The sequence below is a fragment of the Schistocerca piceifrons genome, chromosome 2 (assembly GCF_021461385.2).
Source record: "Schistocerca piceifrons isolate TAMUIC-IGC-003096 chromosome 2, iqSchPice1.1, whole genome shotgun sequence".
NCBI classification, from domain to species: Eukaryota; Metazoa; Arthropoda; class Insecta; order Orthoptera; family Acrididae; genus Schistocerca; species Schistocerca piceifrons.
Genome location: NC_060139.1, coordinates 1,034,964,272 through 1,034,988,384, shown reverse-complemented (window position 1 = coordinate 1,034,988,384; position 24,113 = coordinate 1,034,964,272). Strand labels below are relative to the sequence as shown.

At 45.1% G+C, this 24,113-nt stretch overlaps 1 protein-coding gene across 1 annotated transcript in view; it reads left to right on the top strand.

The window, feature by feature from the left end:
* LOC124776103 (aspartate and glycine-rich protein-like) overlaps positions 1-24,113 on the top strand; it is a 51,769-nt gene that overhangs the window by 13,071 nt on the left and 14,585 nt on the right. The window contains exon 2 of the mRNA XM_047250945.1: positions 1,971-2,375. Coding sequence (XP_047106901.1) covers positions 1,971-2,375 — 405 coding nt within the window. The remainder of the gene's footprint in view (positions 1-1,970; positions 2,376-24,113) is intronic.

Sequence of the window (24,113 nt, the reverse complement as noted above, 5' to 3'; positions counted from 1 at the left end):
GTCGTCGAGCAGATGCGCAGAACTATAGACCTATATCTCTTACGTCGATCTCTTGTAGAATTTTAGAACATGTTTTTTGCTCGCGTATCATGTCATTTCTGGAAACCCAGAATCTACTATGTAGGAATCAACATGGATTCCGGAAACAGCGATCGTGTGAGACCCAACTCGCCTTATTTGTTCACGAGACCCAGAAAATATTAGATACAGGCTCCCAGGTAGATGCTATTTTTCTTGACTTCCGGAAGGCGTTCGATACAGTTCCGCACTGTCGCCTGATAAACAAAGTAAGAGCCTACGGAATGTCAGACCAGCTGTGTGGCTGGATTGAAGAGTTTTTAGCAAACAGAACACAGCATGTTGTTATCAATGGAGAGACGTCTACAGACGTTAAAGTAACCTCTGGCGTGCCACAGGGGAGTGTTATGGGACCATTGCTTTTCACAATATATATAAATGACTTAGTAGATAGTGTCGGAAGTTCCATGCGGCTTTTCGCGGATGATGCTGTAGTATACAGAGAAGTTGCTGCATTAGAAAATTGTAGCGAAATACAGGAAGATCTGCAGCGGATAGGCACTTGGTGCAGGGAGTGGCAACTGACCCTTAACATAGACAAAAGTAATGTATTGCGAATACATAGAAAGAAGGATCCTTTATTGTATGATTATATGATAGCGGAACAAACACTGGTAGCAGTTACTTCTGTAAAATATCTGGGAGTATGCGTACGGAACGATTTGAAGTGGAATGATCATATAAAACTAATTGTTGGTAAAGCGGGTACCAGGTTGAGATTCATTGGGAGAGTGCTTAGAAAATGTAGTCCATCAACAAAGGAGGTGGCTTACAAAACACTCGTTCGACCTATACTTGAGTATTGCTCATCAGTGTGGGATCCGTACCAGGTCGGGTTGACGGAGGAGATAGAGAAGACCCAAAGAAGAGCGGCGCGTTTCGTCACTGGGTTATTTGGTAACCGTGATAGCGTTACGGAGATGTTTAATAAACTCAAGTGGCAGACTCTGCGAGAGAGGCGCTCTGCATCGCGGTGTAGCTTGCTCGCCAGGTTTCGAGAGGGTGCGTTTCTGGATGAGGTATCGAATATATTGCTTCCCCCTACTTATACTTCCCGAGGAGATCACGAATGTAAAATTAGAGAGATTAGAGCGCGCACGGAGGCTTTCAGACAGTCGTTCTTCCCGCGAACCATACGCGACTGGAACAGGAAAGGGAGGTAATGACAGTGGCACGTAAAGTGCCCTCCGCCACACACCGTTGGGTGGCTTGCGGAGTATCAATGTAGATGTAGATGTAGAATCCGGTACGTTGTCTTCGACGTCGAGAGTTCATCAGAGACAAGGATACCGCCAGGAGTGTCCCACGGAAGGGTGCTAGAACCACTATTATTTTCTATATATGTAAATTTTGAAATTTGTGGTAAGGACTTACGGGACCAAACTGCTGAGGTCATCAGTCCCTAAGCTTATGCACTATTTAATCTAACTTACGCTAAGGACTCGAACCTGCGACAGTGGTAGCCGCGCGAACCCTGACAAGGCGCCCAAGACCGCACGGCTACCCCGCGCGGCTTCTATATACATAAATAACTTGGCGGACAGGGCGAGCAGCAGTCTGCGGTTGTTTGCTGGTGGTGCTGTGGTGTACTGGGGGGGGGGGGGGGGGGGCGGGGGGGGGCGCGAAGTTGAGAGACCTTAGGTGGATGAATTTCTAGTTGGTGTCATTAATGACAGTTAGCTCGCAGTTTAGAAAAATGTAAGTTAATGTGGATAAGTACGAAAAACAAACATGTTCAGTCACCTCCTTTAGATATCTGGGCGTAACGTTTCAAAGTAAAATGAAATAGAAAGAGCTTGTGAGAAGCGTGGTAGGGAATGCGAATAGTCGGCTTCGATTTATTAGCAGAATTTTGTGCAAGCGTGGTTCATACGTGAAGGAAACGCACATAGGATGAAGATGATGATGATGATGATTACGGTGATGATGATGATGATGATTACGTTGATGATGATGATGATTACGTTGATGATGATGATGATTACGTTGATGATGATGATGATTACGTTGATGATGATGATGATTACGTTGATGATGATGATGATTACGCTGATGATGATGATTACGCTGATGATGATGATGATGATTACGCTGATGATGATGATGATGATTACGCTGATGATGATGATGATGATTACGCTGATGATGATGATGATGATTACGCTGATGATGATGATGATGATGATTACGCTGATGATGATGATGATGATTACGCTGATGATGATGATGATTACGTTGATGATGATGATGATTACGTTGATGATGATGATGATTACGTTGACGATGATGATGATTACGTTGACGATGATGATGATTACGGTGACGATGATGATGATTACGGTGACGATGATGATGATTACGGTGACGATGATGATGATTACGGTGACGATGATGATGATTACGGTGACGATGATGATGATTACGGTGATGATGATGATTACGGTGATGATGATGATTACGGTGATGATGATGATTACGGTGATGATGATGATGACTGGCTTGTAGTGCGCTCAACTGTGCGGTTATCAGCGCCCGTACAAATTCCCAACCTGTGCTCAGTCCAGTCTCGCCACTTTCATGAATGATGATGAAATGATGAGGACAACACAAACACTCAGTCATTTCGAGGCAGGTGAAACTCCCTGATCCCGCCGGGAATCGAACCCCGGGACTCCGTGCTCGGGAAGCGCGCATATAGGGCGCTAGTTCGACTTATTCTTGAGTATTGTTCGAGTGTTTCTGATCCGCACCAGGTCGGATTGAAGAAAGGCGTCGAAGTAATTTAGAGGCGGGCTGCTAGATTTGTTACCGGTAGGATCGGACAACACCAAGTATTATGGAGATGTTTCGGGGACTGAAATGGGAATACCTGGCAGGAAGGTAACGTTCTTTTCGATGTACACCACCGAGGAAATTTAGAGGACCGGCATTTGAGGCTGATTGCAGAACTCCTCTACTGCAGCCTACATGCATTTCGCATAAGGCAATGAACACACGATAAGAGAATTTAGGGCTCATGCGGAGGCAGACAAGACAGTCGTTTTTCCCTCGCTCTATTTCCGAGTGGAACAGGAAAGGAAATGACTAGTAATGGAACGGGGTGCCGTCCGCTTGCGGTTGGTTTTTAGGTACCTCTTATCACATTTATTGAAAGGAGATTATGACAACAGCATACTGATCGAAATTTTTCTACTGCACCGCTAGAAATCTTAATTATTTAATATCAATGCACGGAAGACACAATGTACAGTCCCATCATACGCACCTCTGAGTGTGCTCCCAACTACTAGCAAAGACTGTCGGAAGCAAAAAAGTAAGAGTTTTCTTATGAGATTTTATGAACAATGTGCAGGTGCAGCATTCACAAAGATAACACGAAACGAAATATCCCAGCACAAGGGTAGTGCAAATTTAAATGGAAATTGTAGTAATTAGCAAGAAAACGCGTTTTTCTATGCTGCACTTGTCGCTGTAGTTATACCTAATTTGTAGTAGGTAGAAGCCGGCCGAGCAGTTCAAATGGTTCAAATGGCTCTGAGCACTATGGGACTTAACATCTATGGTCATCAGTCCCCTAGAACTTAGAACTACTTAAACCTAACTAACCTAAGGACATCACACAACACCCAGCCATCACGAGGCAGAGAAAATCCCTGACCCCGCCGGGAATCGAACCCGGGAACCCGGGCGTGGGAAGCGAGAACGCTACCGCACGACCACGAGATGCGGGCGCGGCCGAGCAGTTCTAGGCGCTTCAGCTTGGAACCGCGCTGCTGCTACGGTCACATGTTCGAATCCTGCCTCGGGCATGGATGTGAATGGTGTCCTTAGTCTAGGAGACTGATGACCTCAGATGTTAAGTCCCATGGTTCTTAGAGCCATTTGAACCATTTTTAGTAAGTAGAAGGAAACGCCTTTTTGCATAAAGCATGCAAAAATAGTAAAAATAGTTTAATTGCTAACTACTATAATTTACACATATCTGCTGCAATAAATGGCCACCACCCCAGAAACTTGCTAAATTTAAATGTATCTGTGTTCACTAGAGTTAAATAAATAGAATGATGCACAATGATCCAATGTGCCGGCCGAAGTGGCCGTGCGGTTAAAGGCGCTGCAGTCTGGAACCGCAAGACCGCTACGGTCGCAGGTTCGAATCCTGCCTCGGGCATGGATGTTTGTGATGTCCTTAGGTTAGTTAGGTTTAACTAGTTCTAAGTTCTAGGGGACTAATGACCTCAGCAGTTGAGTCCCATAGTGCTCAGAGCCATTTGAACCATTTTTGATCCAATGTCTTTGGCCACCTTGCAGAAAAGTGAGGATTTCATCTTGTGAAGCACGTGTTTATTTCCTCTTTTGTTAAACCTGAAGCTGGGCGGTGTAGCATACACCGTCTTTCTAGAACCTAATATACGAAGATTCAGCCAACATAAGAAACGCAGGTTGCAGAGAGAGAGAGAGAGAGAGAGAGAGAGAGAGAGAGAGAGCTCCTCTTCTTCCCAATTCTATTCAATACTTCCTCATTAGTTATGTGATCAACCCATCTAATCTTCAGCATTCTTCTGTAGCACCGCATTTCGAAAGCTTCTATTCTCTTCTTGTCTAAGCTATATATCTACTATTAATACTGTATCCTAACATTACAGGCTTGATCTTCCTACTCATCCGCATTAACTTACATTTTTTCACATTGAGGGCTAGCTGCCTTTCATCACACCAACTGGTAATTTTGGCTAAGTCGTCTTGTACCCTCCTACAGTCACTCAACTTTGTCACCTTACCGTACACCACGGCATCATCGGCAAACAATCGCATATTGCTGCCCAACCTGTCCGCCACATCATTTATGTATACAGAGAACAAGAGCGGCCCTACCACAATTCGCTGGGGCGCTCCTGATGATACCCTTGTCTCTGATGAACACTAGCCGTCGAACACAACATACTGCATTCTATTATTTAAGAAGACTTCGAAATACGTATCGGTGAACTTATTCCACCTGCTCGTACCTTCGTTAACACCCCGCAATGGGGCACCGTGTCAAATGCTTTCCGGAAATCTATAAATATCGAATCTGCCTGTTGCCCTTTATCCATTCTTCGCGTATCTCGACTTACGGTTTAGGAAAACGCCTATTCTCGCCCAATTCTCTAAAAGATGCTTGGGCACCTACTGTGCACAAACTTTGCGACAATGAAGGTTCTCGTCGATGATGTAAAGCACATTTCGTCGGCTTACCGAAAGTTCAGCAGCAGTACCACTGTGGTGATATGACGATTCGTCCGTATGAGCTCCTCCACAGCTGAAATCCTGACACTGCTGGTGATAACGTGCGCCTGGTTCAAATGGCTCCGAGCACTATGAGACTTAACATCTGAGGTCATCAGTCCCCTAGAACTTAGAACTACTTAAACCTAACTAACCTAAGGACAGCACACACATCCATGCCCGAGGCAGGATTCGAACCTGCGACCGCAGCGGTCACGCAGTTCCAGACTCAAGCACCTAGAACCGCTCGGCCACACCGGCCGGCAACGTGCGCCTGTCCAGGGTATGGCACGTCGTCGTGTTTACACGCTCCACCTCACAGCGCTGACACCATCGGAAAACTGTGCACTGTGCTAGACACTGCTCTACGTACACTTTTTTCATCTTGTGATTAATCTGTGAAGTACGCTCCCCTTCTGCACGAATAAATTGGATAACAACTCTTTGTGCTGATGGAGAGAAGTCCATCACGCAACGAACTGCAGAAACAACTTTCCAGAAATGAGGAAATTGCTGCGAAGCCGCTGACTCCGCTTGTGCAGCTGGGAATACCACCATGCCATCTCTCAACAAACACATTCGCCCACTGGCATTACGTACAACACAGCTGCAGCAAAGGCTTCCTTTTCAGTTGGGCACTCGTTACGCTAAGACGAACCGCTTTGGTCAGCACGGTTCGCAATAGGATACTTTACAGCAACCGCAGTGCAGTCACACCATTTGCACCGCCACTATACGTCGTCGCGGCTCCACCGATCGTAATGTGGTAAGCTTCGTCACATCTGCGTCTGCATTCGTAATACGGAACTCACGTCTAGCATTTTTCATCTTTTTAATTCATCTCGACTGAACATTTCTCGCGCTCTCTGGGGACTGCACGTATTCGCGTTTAGTTTTCACCGTGCTTCGATGAGCTTCATATTTCGTTCATTAACTTCATCGTACTGAGTAATAAGGGGCAACTATTCAGTTTGAAAAAAGACAACTTCTCGGCAAGCTCGCATCTGTAAAACCTTTATTTTCGATTATCGCTTTCGGGAAACAGAGTTACCGCTATCTTATCTGCGAATAGTATACATAAAGTGTAAAAAATATTATACAGGGTGATTCAAAAGAATACCACAACTTTAAAAATGTGTATTTAATGAAAGAAACATAATATAACCTTCTGTTATACATCATTACAAAGAGTATTTAAAAAGGTTTTTTTTCACTCAAAAACAAGTTCAGAGATGTTCAATATGGCCCCCTCCAGACACATGAGCAATATCAACCCGATACTCCAACTCGTTCCACACTCTCTGTAGCATATCAGGCGTAACAGTTTGGATAGCTGTTGTTATTTCTCGTTTCAAATCATCAATGGTGGCTGGGAGAGGTGGCCGAAACACCATATCCTTAACATACCCCCATAAGAAAAAATCGCAGGGGGTAAGATCAGGGCTTCTTGGAGGCCAGTGATGAAGTGCTCTGTCACGGGCTGCCTGGCGGCCGATCCATCGCCTCAGGTAGTTGACGTTGAGATGTTCAATATGGCCCCCTACAGACACACGAGCAATATCAACCCGATACTCCAACTCGTTCCACACTCTCAGCGTATCAGGCGTAACATTTTCATCACTCGTTCTCGGCCGTCCAGAACTTTTCCCTTTGCACAAACACCCATTCTCTGTAAACTGTTTATACCAACGTTTAATACACCACCTATCAGGAGGTTTAACACCATACTTCGTTCGAAATGCACGATGAACAACTGTCGTCGATTCACTTCTGCCGTACTCAATAACACAAAAAGCTTTCTGTTGAGCGGTCGCCATCTTAGCATCAACTGACGCTGACGCCTAGTCAACAGCGCCTCAAGCGAACAAATGTACAACTAAATGAAACTTTATAGCTCCCTTAATTCGTCGACAGATAGTGCTTAGCTCTGCCTTTTGTCGTTGCAGAGTTTTAAATTCCTAAAGTTGTGGTATTCTTTTTGAATCACCCTGTATTATAGAAAGTATCGTTCATGTCACTAATATAATACACAGATTCAATTATTATTGCAGACACCTCGGTATCTGTCATAATTGCGGTATTGAAAGGAGGATATAAGATGAACATCAACAAAAGCAAAACGAGGATAATGGAATGTAGTCGAATTAAGTCGGGTGATGCTGAGGGAATTAGATTAGGAAATGAGACGGAGTTTTGCTATTTGGGGAGAAAAATAACTGATGATGGTCGAAGTAGAGAGGATATAAAATGTAGACTGGCAATGGCAAGGAAAGCGTTTCTGAAGAAGAGAAATTTGCTAACATCGAGCACAGATTTAAGTGTCAGGAAGTCGTTTCTGAAAGTATTTGTATGGAGCGTAGCCATGTATGGAAGTGAAACATGGACGATAAATAGTGTAGACAAGAAGAGAATAGAAGCTTTAGAAATGTGGTGCTACAGAAGAATGCTGAAGATTAGATGGGTAGATCACATAACTAATGAGGGGGTATTGAATAGAACTGGGGAGAAGAAAAATTTGTGGCACAACTTGACTAGAAGAAGGGATCGATTGGTAGGACATATTCTGAGGCATCAAGGGATCACCAGTTGAGTACTGGAGGGCAGCGTGGAGGGTAAAAATATTAGAGGGAGACCAAGACATGAATACACTAAACAGATTCAGAAGGATGTAGGTTGCAGTAGGTACTGGAAGATGATGAGGCTTGCTCAGGATAGAGTAGCATGGAGAGCTGCATCAAACCAGTCTCTGGACTGAAGACCACAACAACAACATATTTCTACGTTCAGATCTACTGTCAGCAACTGACGCTGCAACAACAGCTACTAAGTTATGTGTTATTTTTACTAACTGATATTAGATGTAGAATAAATTAATATCTGAATTCCCTGTTCATGAACGGCATCTGTTCTTGTATCCATTAAAGAACCACACAGCGCGCAAAGGAAGACATAACATATACTAGGTACTGGTGATGTGTCTGCCACAGCAGGTGTGATCTCGGCTGAGAGCTTGTCTTTCTTCAAGTTGAATTTCATTCCTCGGTCTATAGTAAGGTGACTAATAGCCAAGTCACTCAGTAATGTGAGTACACTCTATAAAACATTGTGACAGGACTACTTTCAATTTTTTTCCTTTTTCTGCAAAGTTAATCTATTCAGTGATCTGCAACTTTCCAACTGTTTCTGCGACTTTAATGAATTGTTAATTAGGCACACACGTGCCCAGAGAAGAAGCCCGGCGCATTCACAGTCCAGGGACAGAACATCGGCAGGTGAGCGTAAGATCCTGTGTGGCAGGGAAAAAAGGTGATTAGCAGTAAGTTCCTCCATTTCAACCACCCGGACATTTGCATGTCGATCCAAACCGCGAGCGACGGAGTATTTCAGGCTGCATATCCGGACACACGTTGCGGTCGTAACAGACGGACGTGCCGCTAGCGGAAGGGAAAGGGAAACGCTGGCCCGCAGTGTATATCTAGGCGGCCGTCTCGACGGAGTCTGACTGCAGTCTCTTGTAATTAAGGCGGCGATCGTTAACGGGCGAGCCTAACGAGGGGAAAAAATAACGCCGGCTCCTGCTGCTCGCCTAACATAATTTGCAGCCGTTCGGCCACTCTCATTAACGGCGCCGTCGCAGTCTGGTTTCCCCGCAGTGCTCAATGTGTCACAATTCGCCAGGAAAGATCGCGCGTTCGGCAGTTGCTTAAAACACAGGAAAAACGCGCCCGACGCGTCTGCGTCTGTAGTCTTCTGTCCGGGAACTGGTTTGATGCAGCTCTCTACGCTATACACTGTCCTATGCGGGCCTCTTCATCTCCGAGTAACCACAGTAACCTACATTCTTCTGAATCTGGTTCCTCTACAAATCCCTTGGTCTCCCTATCCGATTTTTGCCCCCCCCCCCCTCCCGCACCTCCTTCAAATACTAAACTGGTGATCCCTTGATGTCTCAGAATGTGTCCCATCAACCGATCCCTTCTTTCACGTCAAATTTTGCCATAAATCTCATTTCTCCACGATTCGATTCCGCACCACTTCATTAATTTTAAATACGAACGTTTTTGGTTAGGTTCTACCCTCGGCGTTACTGATATCGAACGAAACAACATGTTTACTGTCACCAGTCACTGTTTATTTATATCCAAAACGCGTTTCAAAGGTTTACACCTCCCTCATCAAGTGGATTTATCTGTGTTAATGTGATAAGTGTTTGTGTTGTGTTACGACTTTGGGGTAATTTGTGGTAATGTCTAGTAGAGAAACAAAACACTATTGAAATAAACCAACTAAAATAGAATACCTCAAGCGGTCGCAGGCTTCCTTCCCTGTCGTAATACATCACATATAAAGTGTCACACTTTATAAACAAAGATGGCCTCTGGAAACTACTACTTGCAAGGAACACTTAGCAAAAATAGGTTCAAATGGTTCTGAGCACTATGGGACTTAACATCTGTCATCAGTCCCCTAGAACTCAGAACTACATAAACCTAACTAACCTAAGGACATCACACACATCCATGCCCGCGGCAGGATTCGAACCTGCGACCGTAGCGGTCGCGCGGTTCCAGACTGAAGCGCCTAGAACCGCTCGGCCACACTGGCCGGCGCAAAAACAGGGACACTGTTTCAAAAAATATGTACATCAAAGCATTACATATAGTAATGCTGTTTTCAAGAAAGGCAAAGTTATACATAAGTCACAATTTAGTTCGGGATTTAGAGATGAAAGAAGCGACAGAAGAAAAGCAAAGTTTGAGTTAAGCCAGATGTTTAGGCTATTAACATTACATCTGGTACGTGTTGAAGTAATGTATTTATCATGCTTTAAAACAATATGCAGATGTATGTGTGTGTGGGGGGAGGGGGGGGGCGACAGAAAACTGCTAAAGATTAGTCCGCAGATGGGATGACTAATGAAGTCGAGAGAAACAACAAGTTTACTGTTACTTGTCACTGTTTATATACATCCGCAACGCGTTTCGAGAGTTTAAACCTCTATCATCAGGTGGATTTGCGTGTGTTTACCTGCGACACTGTCGTATTTTCCATCAATAATTACTTGTGTTACCATGACATTTTCCAAATAAACAATGGAATGACTTCACTCACAAATATACCAACACACCAACAGTTTGCTGTACCACGTGCTAGCTTGAGACTTTATATAAATAACCATGTCAGAGCAAATCACGGGCAAACTCCCAAACTATTGCAGACGTTACTTTCTCTTCTGGATAATGACTGGCATAATATTTGCCTTTCCAACAAAGTCCTACATGCAGGATGTTTCACAATTCCTGACACAGGTTTCTAGGGGTTGCAGAGGGGACTCGATGGATAAAGTTTTTGTAAGCCATTTCCGGAAGTCTACCGTTTGGATGTAAAATAAGTTCGAAGACCATGTAATTTTCAAATGTCCCGCTTTACGGTATGCACATAGTGGAGGGTATAAGCTCTGATCTGTGTGCTCTATACGAGTATGTGGCATGGACAGTGTTTCGAGTACTCGTCGCCAGGTTCTTTTCTATATGTCGAAAGACGTCCTCTTCAATGTTTAGAGTGACGCGCGTCCATGAAGCATCGCAGTCAACCCTCCTGGTTGCGAACATAATCAGTTTCTCGCAGTCGCTGTTACAGTCAGACGACAATGGCATGTGACGTCATAATTACAACAGCAACTGACGACTGCGCTCTCTTCTCATTTGTGTGTGTGTACCGTGAAGCGGGAGATTTGAATGTGATCCGATCTTCAAAATCATATCCAAGCGGTGCATTTCCGGTATGTGTTACTTTTCAAAACTTTATCTACTACGCCCCATCTCAGCACCTACAGAGTGAGCACAAAGTCCCATTACCCCTTATGTACTACATCGATATTAATCAATTGTTGTTTCTTATTGTTGCAGGCGCTGATATACATCTAAATCATGTCTGATGAGTCCACTTACACCATGGAGGAAGGCATCTTTAAGCTCTTCAACTATCTCGTAACGTGTCAGCAACCTACTCTAGAGAGAGCTTGAACATAACCCACCAAAGTCACGTCATGATCCAGGCTGCAATGTCTACAACCCACTTGGTGGGCCCACATTTCTTTTTACAGTGGCGTGAATCACATTGTGTGTCTCACTATGTTCGTGATTGGTTTATTTCATATCTGCAAGATTACGGACTGCTTGGTCGTGTATGGTTCCACCAGGATGGTGCACCGGCCCATTATATTATTGTCGTCAGAGAATATCTCAGATAGATATTTCCTGATAAATAGAATGGACGTGTACTGTCTACTGCCTGACCTTTGGAGTGGCCACCCCAAAGTCCTGACTTGTCTTCTTGTGACAGTGCATTATGGCGATCCATTAAACAGAAGGTTGCTGCCATGCGTTACGAGACAGGTGACGAACCTAAGGATGCTCTCCGACATGCATTTGCTGCCATCACAGCAGCAATGTTGAGGAGAATTTCACACCGTACCTCGAAGTTGTTCGCTACTGTGAGCTGGCCGGGGTGGCCGAGCGGTACTAGGCGCTACAGTCTGGAACTACGCGTCCACTACGATCGCAGGTTCGAATCCTGCCTCGGGCATGGATGTGTGTGATGTCCTTAGGTTAGTTAGGTTTAAGTAGTTCTAAGTTCTATGGGTCTGATGACCTCAGAAGTTAAGTCCCATAATGCTCAGAGTCACTTTCTACTGTGATCTCACTTTAATACAAAATGGGCATCTTTGAATATGTGGGCACATGAAATGAGGTAACGGGACTATGTGGTCACTCTGTTGAAATCAGTAATATGAATTGCGAAACACTCTGTATATTCAGAAACGTTGCCACAAAGTTAGCAAAATGTATTATCTTGACTAAAGATATGTGTCATTTAGTGGAGGAAGCAATAGCTAATAGCACTGTAACACCAGCTAGCCTGAAACGCATCATTCCCAGTAGCTACAAGTCACAAAACGCTGCGCATGGAGGTATCCAACGAATCCACTGAGAACAAGTAGGCTATAGACAGCTCGTATACGTCATGCTAATTAAAGGCTTAATAGCCGCCAATGCATCATTGAAGCCTCTCTTTCGTAATGGGATCTCCAGAACACATAAGATCTCAAACGATGCTGTAGGTGACCCACTGAAGTGGATGTGGCGTAAGTTGGTGACTAAGCACACTGAGATCAGCGCAGTGAGGCAGTGGGCAGACCGGTCGGACTGGATCTGCAGCAAGCGAACTAGCCGGAAATGGTCTCGATTCTGGAGTCCCGTCCTAATAAATCGTAAGTTCAAAGAATAATTCAGTATGTTAGCTTCAGCTTGTATGCAGCAGTGTATGGCCTAACACGCACCAAATGCAAACTCAGAGAGACTGCACTGCAAACTATTTGACTTTCGTGTAGTGGGTTGCTTAATTTCGAAATATCACAACTATGACCATTCACGAAGTGATATTCGGTTCATCATGAAGCTGACGAATGTCGTTACGAGGTGTGAGAGAATCAAACATTTTTAATAACTAGTTTCTTTGAAGTCCTTTGAGAAAGACTGCAGAACAGCCGACAGATGCATGACACACTATTTTATATCTGTGGTGTCTGTTCTTTTGGACATGTCCGAAAGAATAAACACCATTTTGACCCTGCAGCAATTATGAATCAAGGCACAATGGAATTAAAAGCATTTCCTGTCAATGGGCATTGGTTTATATCAATGGGGCAGGTTGAAAATTTGTGCTAGACTGGGATTTGAACCTGGGTCGCCTGCTTACTAGGCAGATGCGCTGAGCACTACGCCATCCACACACAGTACTCACCACAACCACATGGACTACCCTAGGACATCTACAGACAGACTCAAATACTTAACTTATACCACACACTACTGATTTAGTGCCTGTGCTGATTAGTCTCATTACTCATGGCATCTCGTCGATTCCTGTAAGAGTTCGAGATCGGTGTCCATGTGGACTGAAGGTATCACTGGTGATCATCGCTTGAATTATACAGGGTGGTCCATTGATAGTGACCGGGCCAAATAGGTCACGAAATAAGCGTCAAACGAAAAAAACTACAAATAACGAACCTCGTCTAGCTTGAAGGGGGAAACCAGATGGCGCTATGGTTGGCCCGTTTCACATGTGGCTGAGCACTTCTTGTTTCCTTAAATAATGTAACTATCGGGCGAACGGTCCGGACACTTGGATGATGTCGTCCAGGATACCGAGTAGCATACACACCACACGCCCGTTGGGGATTTTGATCACAATAGCCGTATATCAAAGCGATATCTACCTTTTCCGCAATTGGTAAACGGTCCATTTTAACACGGGTAATGTATCACGAAGCAAATACCGTTCGCACTGGCGGAATGTTACGTGATACCACGTACTTATACGTTTGTGACTATTACAGCGCCATCTATCACAAAGCGAAAAAAGTGGTCCAACTAAAACATTCATATTTCTTTATGTACTATACGAATATGTAATAAAAACGGGGGTTCCTGTTTAAAAAAAAAACGCAGTTGATATCTGTTTGACCTACGGGAGCGCCATCTAGCGGGCCAACCATAGCGCCATCTGGTTTCCCCCTTCAAGCTAGACAAGTTTCTTCCAATCCATATGTGGGATACAGCAAACCAGTGCTTAACAGTATTGGTTAAAGACAGTCTTGGTTGCAATTTTAGTTTTTTATTTTTCAACGACGCGTTTCGCCTTATTTAGGCATCTTCAGGTTATCTCTTCTAGATGGACGCGAGAGGGACTCGGTCCTGTGAACGGGAACGTGTTATGCAGATCTTGGTGCCTCTCGCGTCCATCTAGAAAAGATAACCTGAAGATGCCTAAATAAGGCGAAACGTGTCGTTGAAAAATAAAAAACTAAAATTGCAACCAAGACTGTTTTTGACCGATATAGACAAGTTTCGTTCTTTGTAGTCTTTTCGTTTGACGCTTATTTCATGAAATATTTGGCCCGGTCACGATCAATGGACCACCCTGTATATGTGGTGTCTGTTCGGCAGCCACTATGAATAAAAAAAAATGGTTCAAATGGCTCTGAGCACTATGGGACTCAACTGCTGTGGTCATAAGTCCCCTAGAGCTTAGAACTACTTAAACCTAACTAACCTAAGGACATCACACACATCCATGCCCGAGGCAGGATTCGAACCTGCGACTGTAGCGGTCGTGCGGTTCCAGACTGTAGCGCCTTTAACCGCTCGGCCACTCCGGCCGGCACTATGAATCAAGACACAAAGGAATTAAAGACATTAGCTGCAGGTGGGCACTGATTTATATCAATGTGGCAAGCTGAAAATTTGCGCCGGAAGGGGACCCACACACGCCGGAAAGAACAGGCTATATACACACAACCACTATGCCATCCAGACACAGTGGTAACCACAACTACGCAGACTACCGTAGCAGGCCTCCTGTCAGACCCAAATTCTAAACTTACAGCACACATATAACTGATGTAGTGCCTCTGCTCATTAGCCTCATTACTCGCAGCATCTCGCTAAGGAGTTGTCCGCACCTCGTGGTCGTGCGGTAGCGTTGTCGCTTCCCACGCCCGGGTTCCCGGGTTCGATTTCCGGCGGGGTCAGGGATTTTCTCTGCCTCGTGATGACTGGGTGTTGTGTGCTGTCCTTAGGTTAGTTAGGTTTAAGTAGTTCTAAGTTCTAGGGGACTGATGACCATAGATGTTAAGTCCCATAGTGCTCAGAGCCATTTGAACCAATCTCGCTAAGGAGCAGGGGCACTACATCAGTTGTGAGTGCTGTAAGTTGAGAACTTGGGTCTGACAGGAGGCCTGCTACGGTAGTCTGCGTAGTTATGGTTACCACTGTGTGTAGATGGCATAGTGGTTTGTGCATCAGCCCAGTAAGCAGGAGACCCGCGTTCGAATCCCGGTCCAGCATAAATTTTCAACTTGCCCATTTACATAAATCAATGCCCAGTGGCAGGTGATGTCTTTAATTCTCTTATGACGACATTCTGTTTTGTCCCACAAATTACACCATCGTTCTGTGCGAGAACCCACCTGCCAGGGTGTGACGTAAGGAGGCAACAGAGCTCCCGATTGGCCAGCACAGGTAGCGCCCCAGAGAAGCCTGCAAGGGGAATAGCATCGGCGCCATCACGGAAAACATGCGAAGCTTCCTGCAGGGAAGTGGGCTAGCACTCGACAGAGCCTACCTGGCAAGCCGTCTTGCGACCCGGCGAGTTAAGCTTACAGCGAGTCTTACTCCGTGTGAGACGGGCTTAAGCCGCTGGCAAATGAAAGCAATCAGCTCTCAGAGCAATTAGGCTCGCCCCACCCGCCCTCGTGTGTGCGTGCGTGCGTGCGCAGACAGGAGCCGTCCATTAACCGGCGTCTCACGTTGCGCTTCCCTGCAAACAACACGCCGCCTCGCTCCCCCAGCACGCGAACCTCGCCCTAGGACCGCGTGTATCTTGATACTTACGCATTATATACAGTCGTTGCACAGGCAACCTGCTCTTAAGGGGAGACATGCGCGAAATCGGCTCAAAAAATCGAAATTTCTTTTATGGTCATTTTGCATGCTTTGTAGTTTTCTTTGTAAAATGAAATTTGATTCATGCAAATCTGACGATAATTTTCCGAGATATCGTCAATTTTACAATACGTTGTCTGTCAAGTGCCACACCCATTATCGTGTTACTGTAAAATTTCGTGCATATGATTTCATGGTATGTCCATGTGATGTTAGTATCTTTGATTTACATTTCAATGGTTTTCCACACTGTAATCAGGGTGACAACTGAACGTCATTTGACAACATACTGTGATCACTTTGTTTTGTTTACTTACACACGTGAATTGCTGCTGTGATTCATTTCCGCAAAAGGAAATGCCGAGAATAAAGAAGTTTTCATCAAAAACAAGATTAAGAGGAATCAATATTAACATTCAAAACAGAGAAAAGTGTGGAAATATTATAACTGACTTGAAGATAGTGATTTTATCAGTTCACATACACGATGTAAGGAATGTGGTGGCATTAAATCTCTGGGTGAGAATAGAAATATTGCCGGCCGGAGGGGCCGAGCGGTTTTAGGCGCTTCAGTCTGGAACCGCGCGACCGCTACGGTCGCAGGTTCGAATCCTGCCTTGGGCATGGATGTGTGTCATGTCCTTACATTAGTTAGGTTTAAGTAGTTCTAAGTTCTAGAGGACTGATGACCTTAGATGTTAAGTCCCATAGTGCTCAGAGCCATTTGAACCATTTTGAACAGAAATATTCTCAAGGGTATTCTGAGTCAGCTAGTTTTACGATGTGCTAAGTGCACACATACTGCGGCAACAATCATGTTTAACTTTGGTCCAACGAAGTTATATGACAATAATATACGCCTTGTATATGCACTCAGATCAATAGGTAAAGGAATGCAGGCAGGAAAGATTTTCTGTGAACTTTTAGATGTTCCTGAGACTCCCACGCGATTTTCAGTTTATAATAAACTCATTGGTTCAGCTGCCAGTGAGGTGTGTAACTTGTCAATGAAAGAAGCAGATCAGCAAGCGATAAATGAAAACACCTAAGATAATTCCTCACAAGTAACAGCTTGTTTTGATGCTTCTTGGCAGAAACGACGGCACACGTCTCTCAATGTCATCGTTTCTGTCACATCTTTCGACACTCGAAAAAATGGATCAAATGGCTCTGAGCACTACGGGACTTAACTTCTAAGGTCATCACCCCCTAGAACTTAGAACTACTTAAACCTAACTAACCTAAGGACATCACACACATCCGTGCCCAAGGCAGAACCCGCGACCGTATCGGTCGCGCGGTTCCAGACTGTAGCGCCTAGAACCGCTCGGCCACAGCGGCCGGCCAACACTGGAAAAGTTTTGGATGTAGACGTGATGAGTAAATTTTGCTTTGTCTGTCAAAATAATCCAGGAGCAAAACACAACTGTGGAAAAAAATTATAGTGTATTTATTTTGAGGTAGGCCAAAAACAATTATAAATTTTATCAAAAATAAAACGACACCAAATGTTTGAAAAAATGCCAAACGGTCTCTACACATTCGATGTGCCTGAATTTGCACTAGATTAAAGCAATTATTACTGAAAATATGCATACCAAGTTTCAAGGTTCTATGTTTAATAGGCTGTTCAGAAACGGTACCTGAATACCTTTGAAATTTGCATTGCCGGCATAGGGAAGATGGCTCGCGCCTGTGTCTCCTTAACGTAGACAAATGAAAATCCGTGCACTTCAGGAAAAGTAGAATTGTAGCGACTTTTGTCAACGGGATTAATGAGTCACAACTGGTAACGCTCGGTTTACCCCAGGAGCGAATGAAAGCGAACACAGGCGAACGAAAAAAAAAATGGTTCAAATGGCTCTCAGCACTATGCGACTTAACATCTGAGGTCATCAGTCCCCTAGGACTTAGAACTACTTAAACCTAACTACCCTAAGGACATCACACACATCCATGCCCAAGGCAGGATTCGAACCTGCGACCGTAGCGGTCGCGCGGTTCCAGACTGAAGCGCCTAGAACCGTTCGGCCACACAGGCCGGCACAGGCGAACGAGCATTCGCAGACAGTTCATCAGTGTTCACCGCCATTCTCTTTTATCTGAGAACAAGCGTCTCAACTAGGAAATGGAGGAGAACTAAGGATACTGAACACAGCCTATGAAAGTTGCGTTACTGTTTTTTAGCGTTAATAATCGGCGCACGGGATACAACACTGTAACACAGCCACGAAGCAAAACTTTGATGATCAGGGAGGATGGTTTTGTATGGCGAGCGCACTGTTTTTGAATAACGAGGAGAACACGGCAAGTGTCACATCCAGATTTCCCAGAAACTTCACTCAGTGGAAGAGGAACCAAAACAAGTGGACACGGGTCACGCCTTGTCCATAGATGCTCGACCGTTTCCCAAAAATGACGGTCAAAGTTTTCGAGGTACGTTACAGGTATTTGTCCTTGAGGGTGCCACGCTGGGTAGTGTTGCGGATTCACTCTGTAGCGTCCCCGTTTCCGAAACCAGATTATCAGTTTTATTTCTGGTTTCTGTTTATATACCAATGTCCGTAGAAGTTTGCTACACGAAAGTTTTCCAGTGTATATGAAATAAAATTGTCCTTATTCGTCTACTAATAGTATATCTAGCGAGTAAATTAAACAAAAAACAATAAATGAATGAAAAATTATTTACAATTGTTTTCGGTGAAATTCCTTTAGTTTATCTTGATTCGTAATTAAATACAAGCGTCAGTTTCCGGAAACGTGATCCGTTATGCGTATTTTGCATGGAATTATTGCCAACGCGTAAAATTTTCAGCAGTGTCAATGACGTTTCTTTCCGGAGTGAGGTTTATGCGAAGAAATGTCACTGTGGCAAACCTGCCTTTGTGCGTGGTGTTGCGAATTTCTATGTTTCGTATGTTTCTAGGATCAGTATAATGGGAGGGAATGCACAAAATCTTCCTGAAGAATCTAATAGAAGATAGAAAAAATATAAGAACGAAAAACAAAAATATGTAGATTTACCAAACACACATGTATTATTTAACAAATGCGTGACACTTATTGTGGAATACATTTGTGATTGACAATCAATATAACTCCCTTCCAAACCCTAACTTGATAAGAAGTATTACTGTAGTAATCTTCTACAGGCATGACTAGATAAATGAAAATAAAATAAATAAAAACAATTATGGGTTTCGAACACGCGACGCAAAAGTTGGAGGCCGCTACGCTAGCCACAGCGCCACCCGTTTGGCTGAGTTTATCGACCGCTACAAGACATCTAGATTGTGAAGAAAACTTTGAGAGTTCTTTTCTCAGAAACGGTAGAGTATCTACGGATTAGCCGAAACGCGTGTTCCTTTATTCTGCCTCGTCTTTCACTGGGCGAAGTTTCTTGGAAATGGGCTTATGGTACCTGCCGAGTTCTACTCGTAAGCATGCAAAATGGCGTAGGAAAAGTAGAATTTAAGTGCCTGCACTGCACTGCACTAACACTGAATTGCAGCTCCAGTTTTCATTTCAAAACTTTGCAAATATGTCGGCTGGAGTTTTTCTTTGGCTTCTCATTACAACTGAAGAGAAAATTTAAAGGAAGAACACTAATTACCGACATCCAACATAACCCCAAAAAAGGCTAGTATTAACAACTAGGGACATTTACTTTACTGTAGTGACTGTTTCGCATTTCGTATCTGCTTTATCTCAGGCACTTTTCGAAGCACACCAAGGACTTCATTGAAGTATGAACACTGAAGATAACGCCAGTAAAACATCATTAACGAAATGTGAAATATACGTACAACATGTCACATAAGCTATCGATAAAATCTGCTACAAGGGACGACAAAAATATGGAAATACCAGAGGCCAAACACATTACCGTGCGTAATACCGTTGGCATTCAAAACAGCTTCCTGTCATCTCGGAATGGATAAACACAGGACCTGTATGATGTTCATGGGAATCTTACAATTGTCCTGCAAAATAGTGGGAAGTGCAGGTAACGATCATTGAGGTGGGCACCGATCAAGCAGCCTTTTCTACAAAGTACATCACAAAGAATAATGTTGAGGTCTCGGGACTGGGGAGGCGAGGGGATATGCGGCAATTCAGCCTCGTGCTCACAAAACCGGTCCTGGACGATGGTAGCTGTGTGAACAGGCGCCGGGTCGTTTTGAAACACAGAATCACCACTGGGGAACAAACATATCATCATGGGATGGACCTGATCGCCCAACATGATCACACAATTCTCAGCAGTAACGCCACCTTGCAGAGTAACCATGGAGCCCATCGGGTACGATACGATCACCGGACCTCCGCCATGTTTCACTCTTGGGACGCAAACTTGGCCAGAAATTGGAAACAGTGTGACACCTGACTCATCTGACCAAATTACTTTCTGTGGTGTCACCGCCAGACACCACACTTGCTAGGTGGTAGCTTTTAAATCGGCCGCGGTCCGTTAGTATACGTCGGACCCGCGTGTCGCCACTGTCAGTGATCGCAGACCGAGCGCCACCACACGGCAGGTCTAGAGAGACGTACTAGCACTCGCCCCAGTTGTACAGCCGACTTTGCTAGCGATGCTACACTGACGAAGACTCACTCAGTTGCCGAGACGATAGTTAGCATAGCCTTCAGCTACAATTGCTACGACCTAGCAAGGCGCCATAATCCTTTGCTATATATATTGTGGTTATAACATGTATCATCAAGAGCGATGTTCTACAATTATGGATTAAAGTTAAGTATTCCAGAAGCTACGTACTTTTCTTTATAGCATTCATTACGTATCCTGTTTCAGACCTCACGCCAGCCTGCTTGAGTTTAAGCGCGTGCCTTTCGGCTTCCTCTCATTGTGTCTAGGCTGCTGTCTTGCCTAGACACAACACTTTCTACCAAAGTTCCATTGTCCAGGTTTTACAGATTCGGCACGAGGTTTCTCTGTTACGGGAGTTTGCAGTGTTGGAATTCCAGCTTCCTTTGCAAATCCCTGCTTCTGCGGCTCCCTTCGCGTTCTTTTGGAGCTGACAGGGTTCACGAATGGGACGTTCAGTTCTGCAGAGACTTCTGCATATCATTTTTCGCTACATCCTCCTCATCAATGACCGTCTGCCACTATCACTCAAGAGAGACTTTCTTCCGCCTTATGATTTTGCGGAAGGTGTTTCGCCGCTTTCCCAGTATGCGGTATAAATCTTTGATACAATGCCCCCCCCTCCCACAAACACACACAAGGTGCCATTCTTACGGAAGCATCCACCGTACAAACACCAACAATCTGTCTACATTCGAAATCACTTAGCTCACAACTACATCGAACACTGGTCTCATCACGACCGACACTAGCAACGTACTGAGAGCATTGCACAGAGGCCGCTCATGGCAAAGTACAGCAGCGCAACCTGCATGATTTCTGCTCATACATCCTTTTCTCGCGATGTTTGCGTCTCAAGAGTGAAACATGGCAGATGTTCGGTGAAGATTTCGGCCGTCACATCGTTCCATGGGCCCCATGGATACTCCGAAAGGTCGCAAACTATATACAAACCCTGTATATACACACATCAAAAAAAAATTTTGTATCACCTCGGATCCAGAACTCATGATTCAAATGGTTCAAATGGCTCTGAGCACTATGGGACTTAACATCTGAGGTTATCAGTCCCCTAGAACTTAGAACTACTTAAACCCAACTAACCTAAGGACATCACATACATTCATGCCCGAGGCAGGATTCGAACCTGCGACCGTAGCGGTCGCGCGGTTCCGGACTGAACCGCCTAGAACAGCTCGGCCACACCGGCCGGCCCAGAACTCCTGAAGATAGACTTTGACTGTGGATATTGTATCACAGACACAGTCCCTCTGACTGTTCAGAGTGTCACTAAACCCGCCTAAAGGTGTAAACTACCACGCATGAGTAACGCCTATCAGACGGAGGGGATCCGACGGCCGGTCAGTTCCAGTCATTCCACCAGGAAGGAGGTACACTGCTCGTGTTGTCTGTAGTTCAGCCATGCTGAGACGGTCAATACTGCAGTTCAATCGCGTTCGCATTGTTATTTTGTGTCAGGAACGGCTCTCAGCAAGGGAAGTGTCCAGGCGTCTCGGAATGAAGCAAAGCGATGTTGTTCGGACATGGAGCAGACACAGAGAGATAGGAACTATCGATGACATTCCTCGCTCAGGCCGCCCAAGGGCTACTACTGCAGTGGATGAGCGCTACCGACGGATTATGGCTCGGAGGAACACTGACAGCAACACCACCATGATGAATAACTCTTTTCGTGCAGCCACAGGACGTCGTGTAACGCCTAAAACTGTGCGCAATAGTTTGCATGATGCGCAACTTCACTCCCGACGTCCATGGCGAAGTACATCTTTGCAACCACGACACCATGCAGCGCGATACCGAAGGGCACAAAAATATGCCGAATGGACCGCTCAGGACTGGCATCACATTCTCTTCACCGATGAGTGTCGCATATGCGTTCAACCAGACAATCGTCGGCAAGTGTTTGGAGACAACCCTGTCAGGCTAAACGCCTTAGAGACATTGTCCAGCGAGTCCAGGAAGGTGGAGGTTCCCTGCTGTTTTGGGGTGGCATTATGTGGGACCGACGTACGCCGCTGGTGGTCATGGAAGGCGCCGTAACGACTGTACGATACGTGGATGCCATCCTCCGACCGGTAGTGCAACCATATCGTCAGCATATTGGCGAGATATTCGTCTTCATGGACGACAATTCGCGCCCCCATCGTGCACATCTTGTGAATGACTTCCTTCAGGATAACGACATCAGTCGATTATAGTGGTCAGCATGTTCTTCAGACATGAACCCTATCGAACAAGCCTGAGATAGATTGGAAAGGGTTGTTTATGGACGACGTGACCCAACAACCACTTGAGGGATCTACGCCGAATCGCCGTTGAGGAGTGGGACAATCTGGACCAACAGTGCCTTGATGAACTAGTAGATAGTATGCCATGATGAATACAGGCATGCATCAATGCAAGAGGACGTGCTACCGGGTATTAGACGTACCGGCGTGTACAGCAATCTGGACCTCCGAAGGTCTTGTTCTGTATTGTGGTACAACATGCAATGTGTGGTTTCCATGAGCAACAAAAAGGGCGGAAATGATGTATATGTTGATCTCTATACCGATTTTCTGTACGGGTTCCGGAACTCTCGGAACCGAAGTAATGCAAAACTTGTTTTTGATGTATGTAGTTTGTTAGAGAGAAGATAGCGTTATCTTGGGTAAACCATTCTTATCAATCATAAAAAATCTGTAACATAACTGAGATCGCCGCGCGGAGTGGCCGCGCGGTTTGTGACGTCGTGTCACGGACTGTGCGGCCCCTCCAGCCGGAAGTTCGAGTCCTCCCTCGGGCATGGGTGTGTATGTTGTTCTTAGCATAAGTTATATTAAGTTAGTTTAAGTAGTGTGTAAGTCTAGGGACCGATTACCTAAGCGGTTTGGTCCCTTAGGAATACACACACACACACACACACACACACACACACACACACACACACACACACACACACGCACGCACGCACGCACTGTTGTGACTTGGCGAGACAGCCAAGCCACTACGAGGTAGCCGAAAGGGATGCGTTTAAGCTCACGCAGGATGGCGTGAGGTCTGGAAAATGTCAAGGTCTTTATAGTAGCAAAAATAGTACGTGGCTTCTGGAATACTTAACTTTAATCCATAATTGGTGAACATCGGTCTGACGGTACATGCATCACAAGATAAATAGCAGTTGATAATGGCGCCTTGCTAGGTCGTAGCAAATGACGTAGCTGAAGGCTATGCTAACTATCGTCTCGGCAACAGAGCGTAATTTGTCAGTGAACCATCGCTAGCAAAGTCGGCTGTACAACTGGGTCGAGTGCTAGGGAGTCTCTCTAGACTAGACCTGCCGTGTGGCGGCGCTCGGTCTGCAATCACTGATGGTGGCGACACGCGGGTCAGACGTATACTAACGGACCGCGGCCGATTTGTAGGCTACCACCTAGCAAGTGTGGTGTCTGGCGGTGACACCACACACACACACACACACACACACACACACACACACACACACACACACACACACACAACTGTGATCCATCACACATGTAAGTGCAGCTACCATGAACGCAACAAATGAAAATGATCATGTGTTTCGCATATTCTTAATTTTAATCAACATAGCAGATACATACTCGCACTTGCTAACTTTCAAGGAA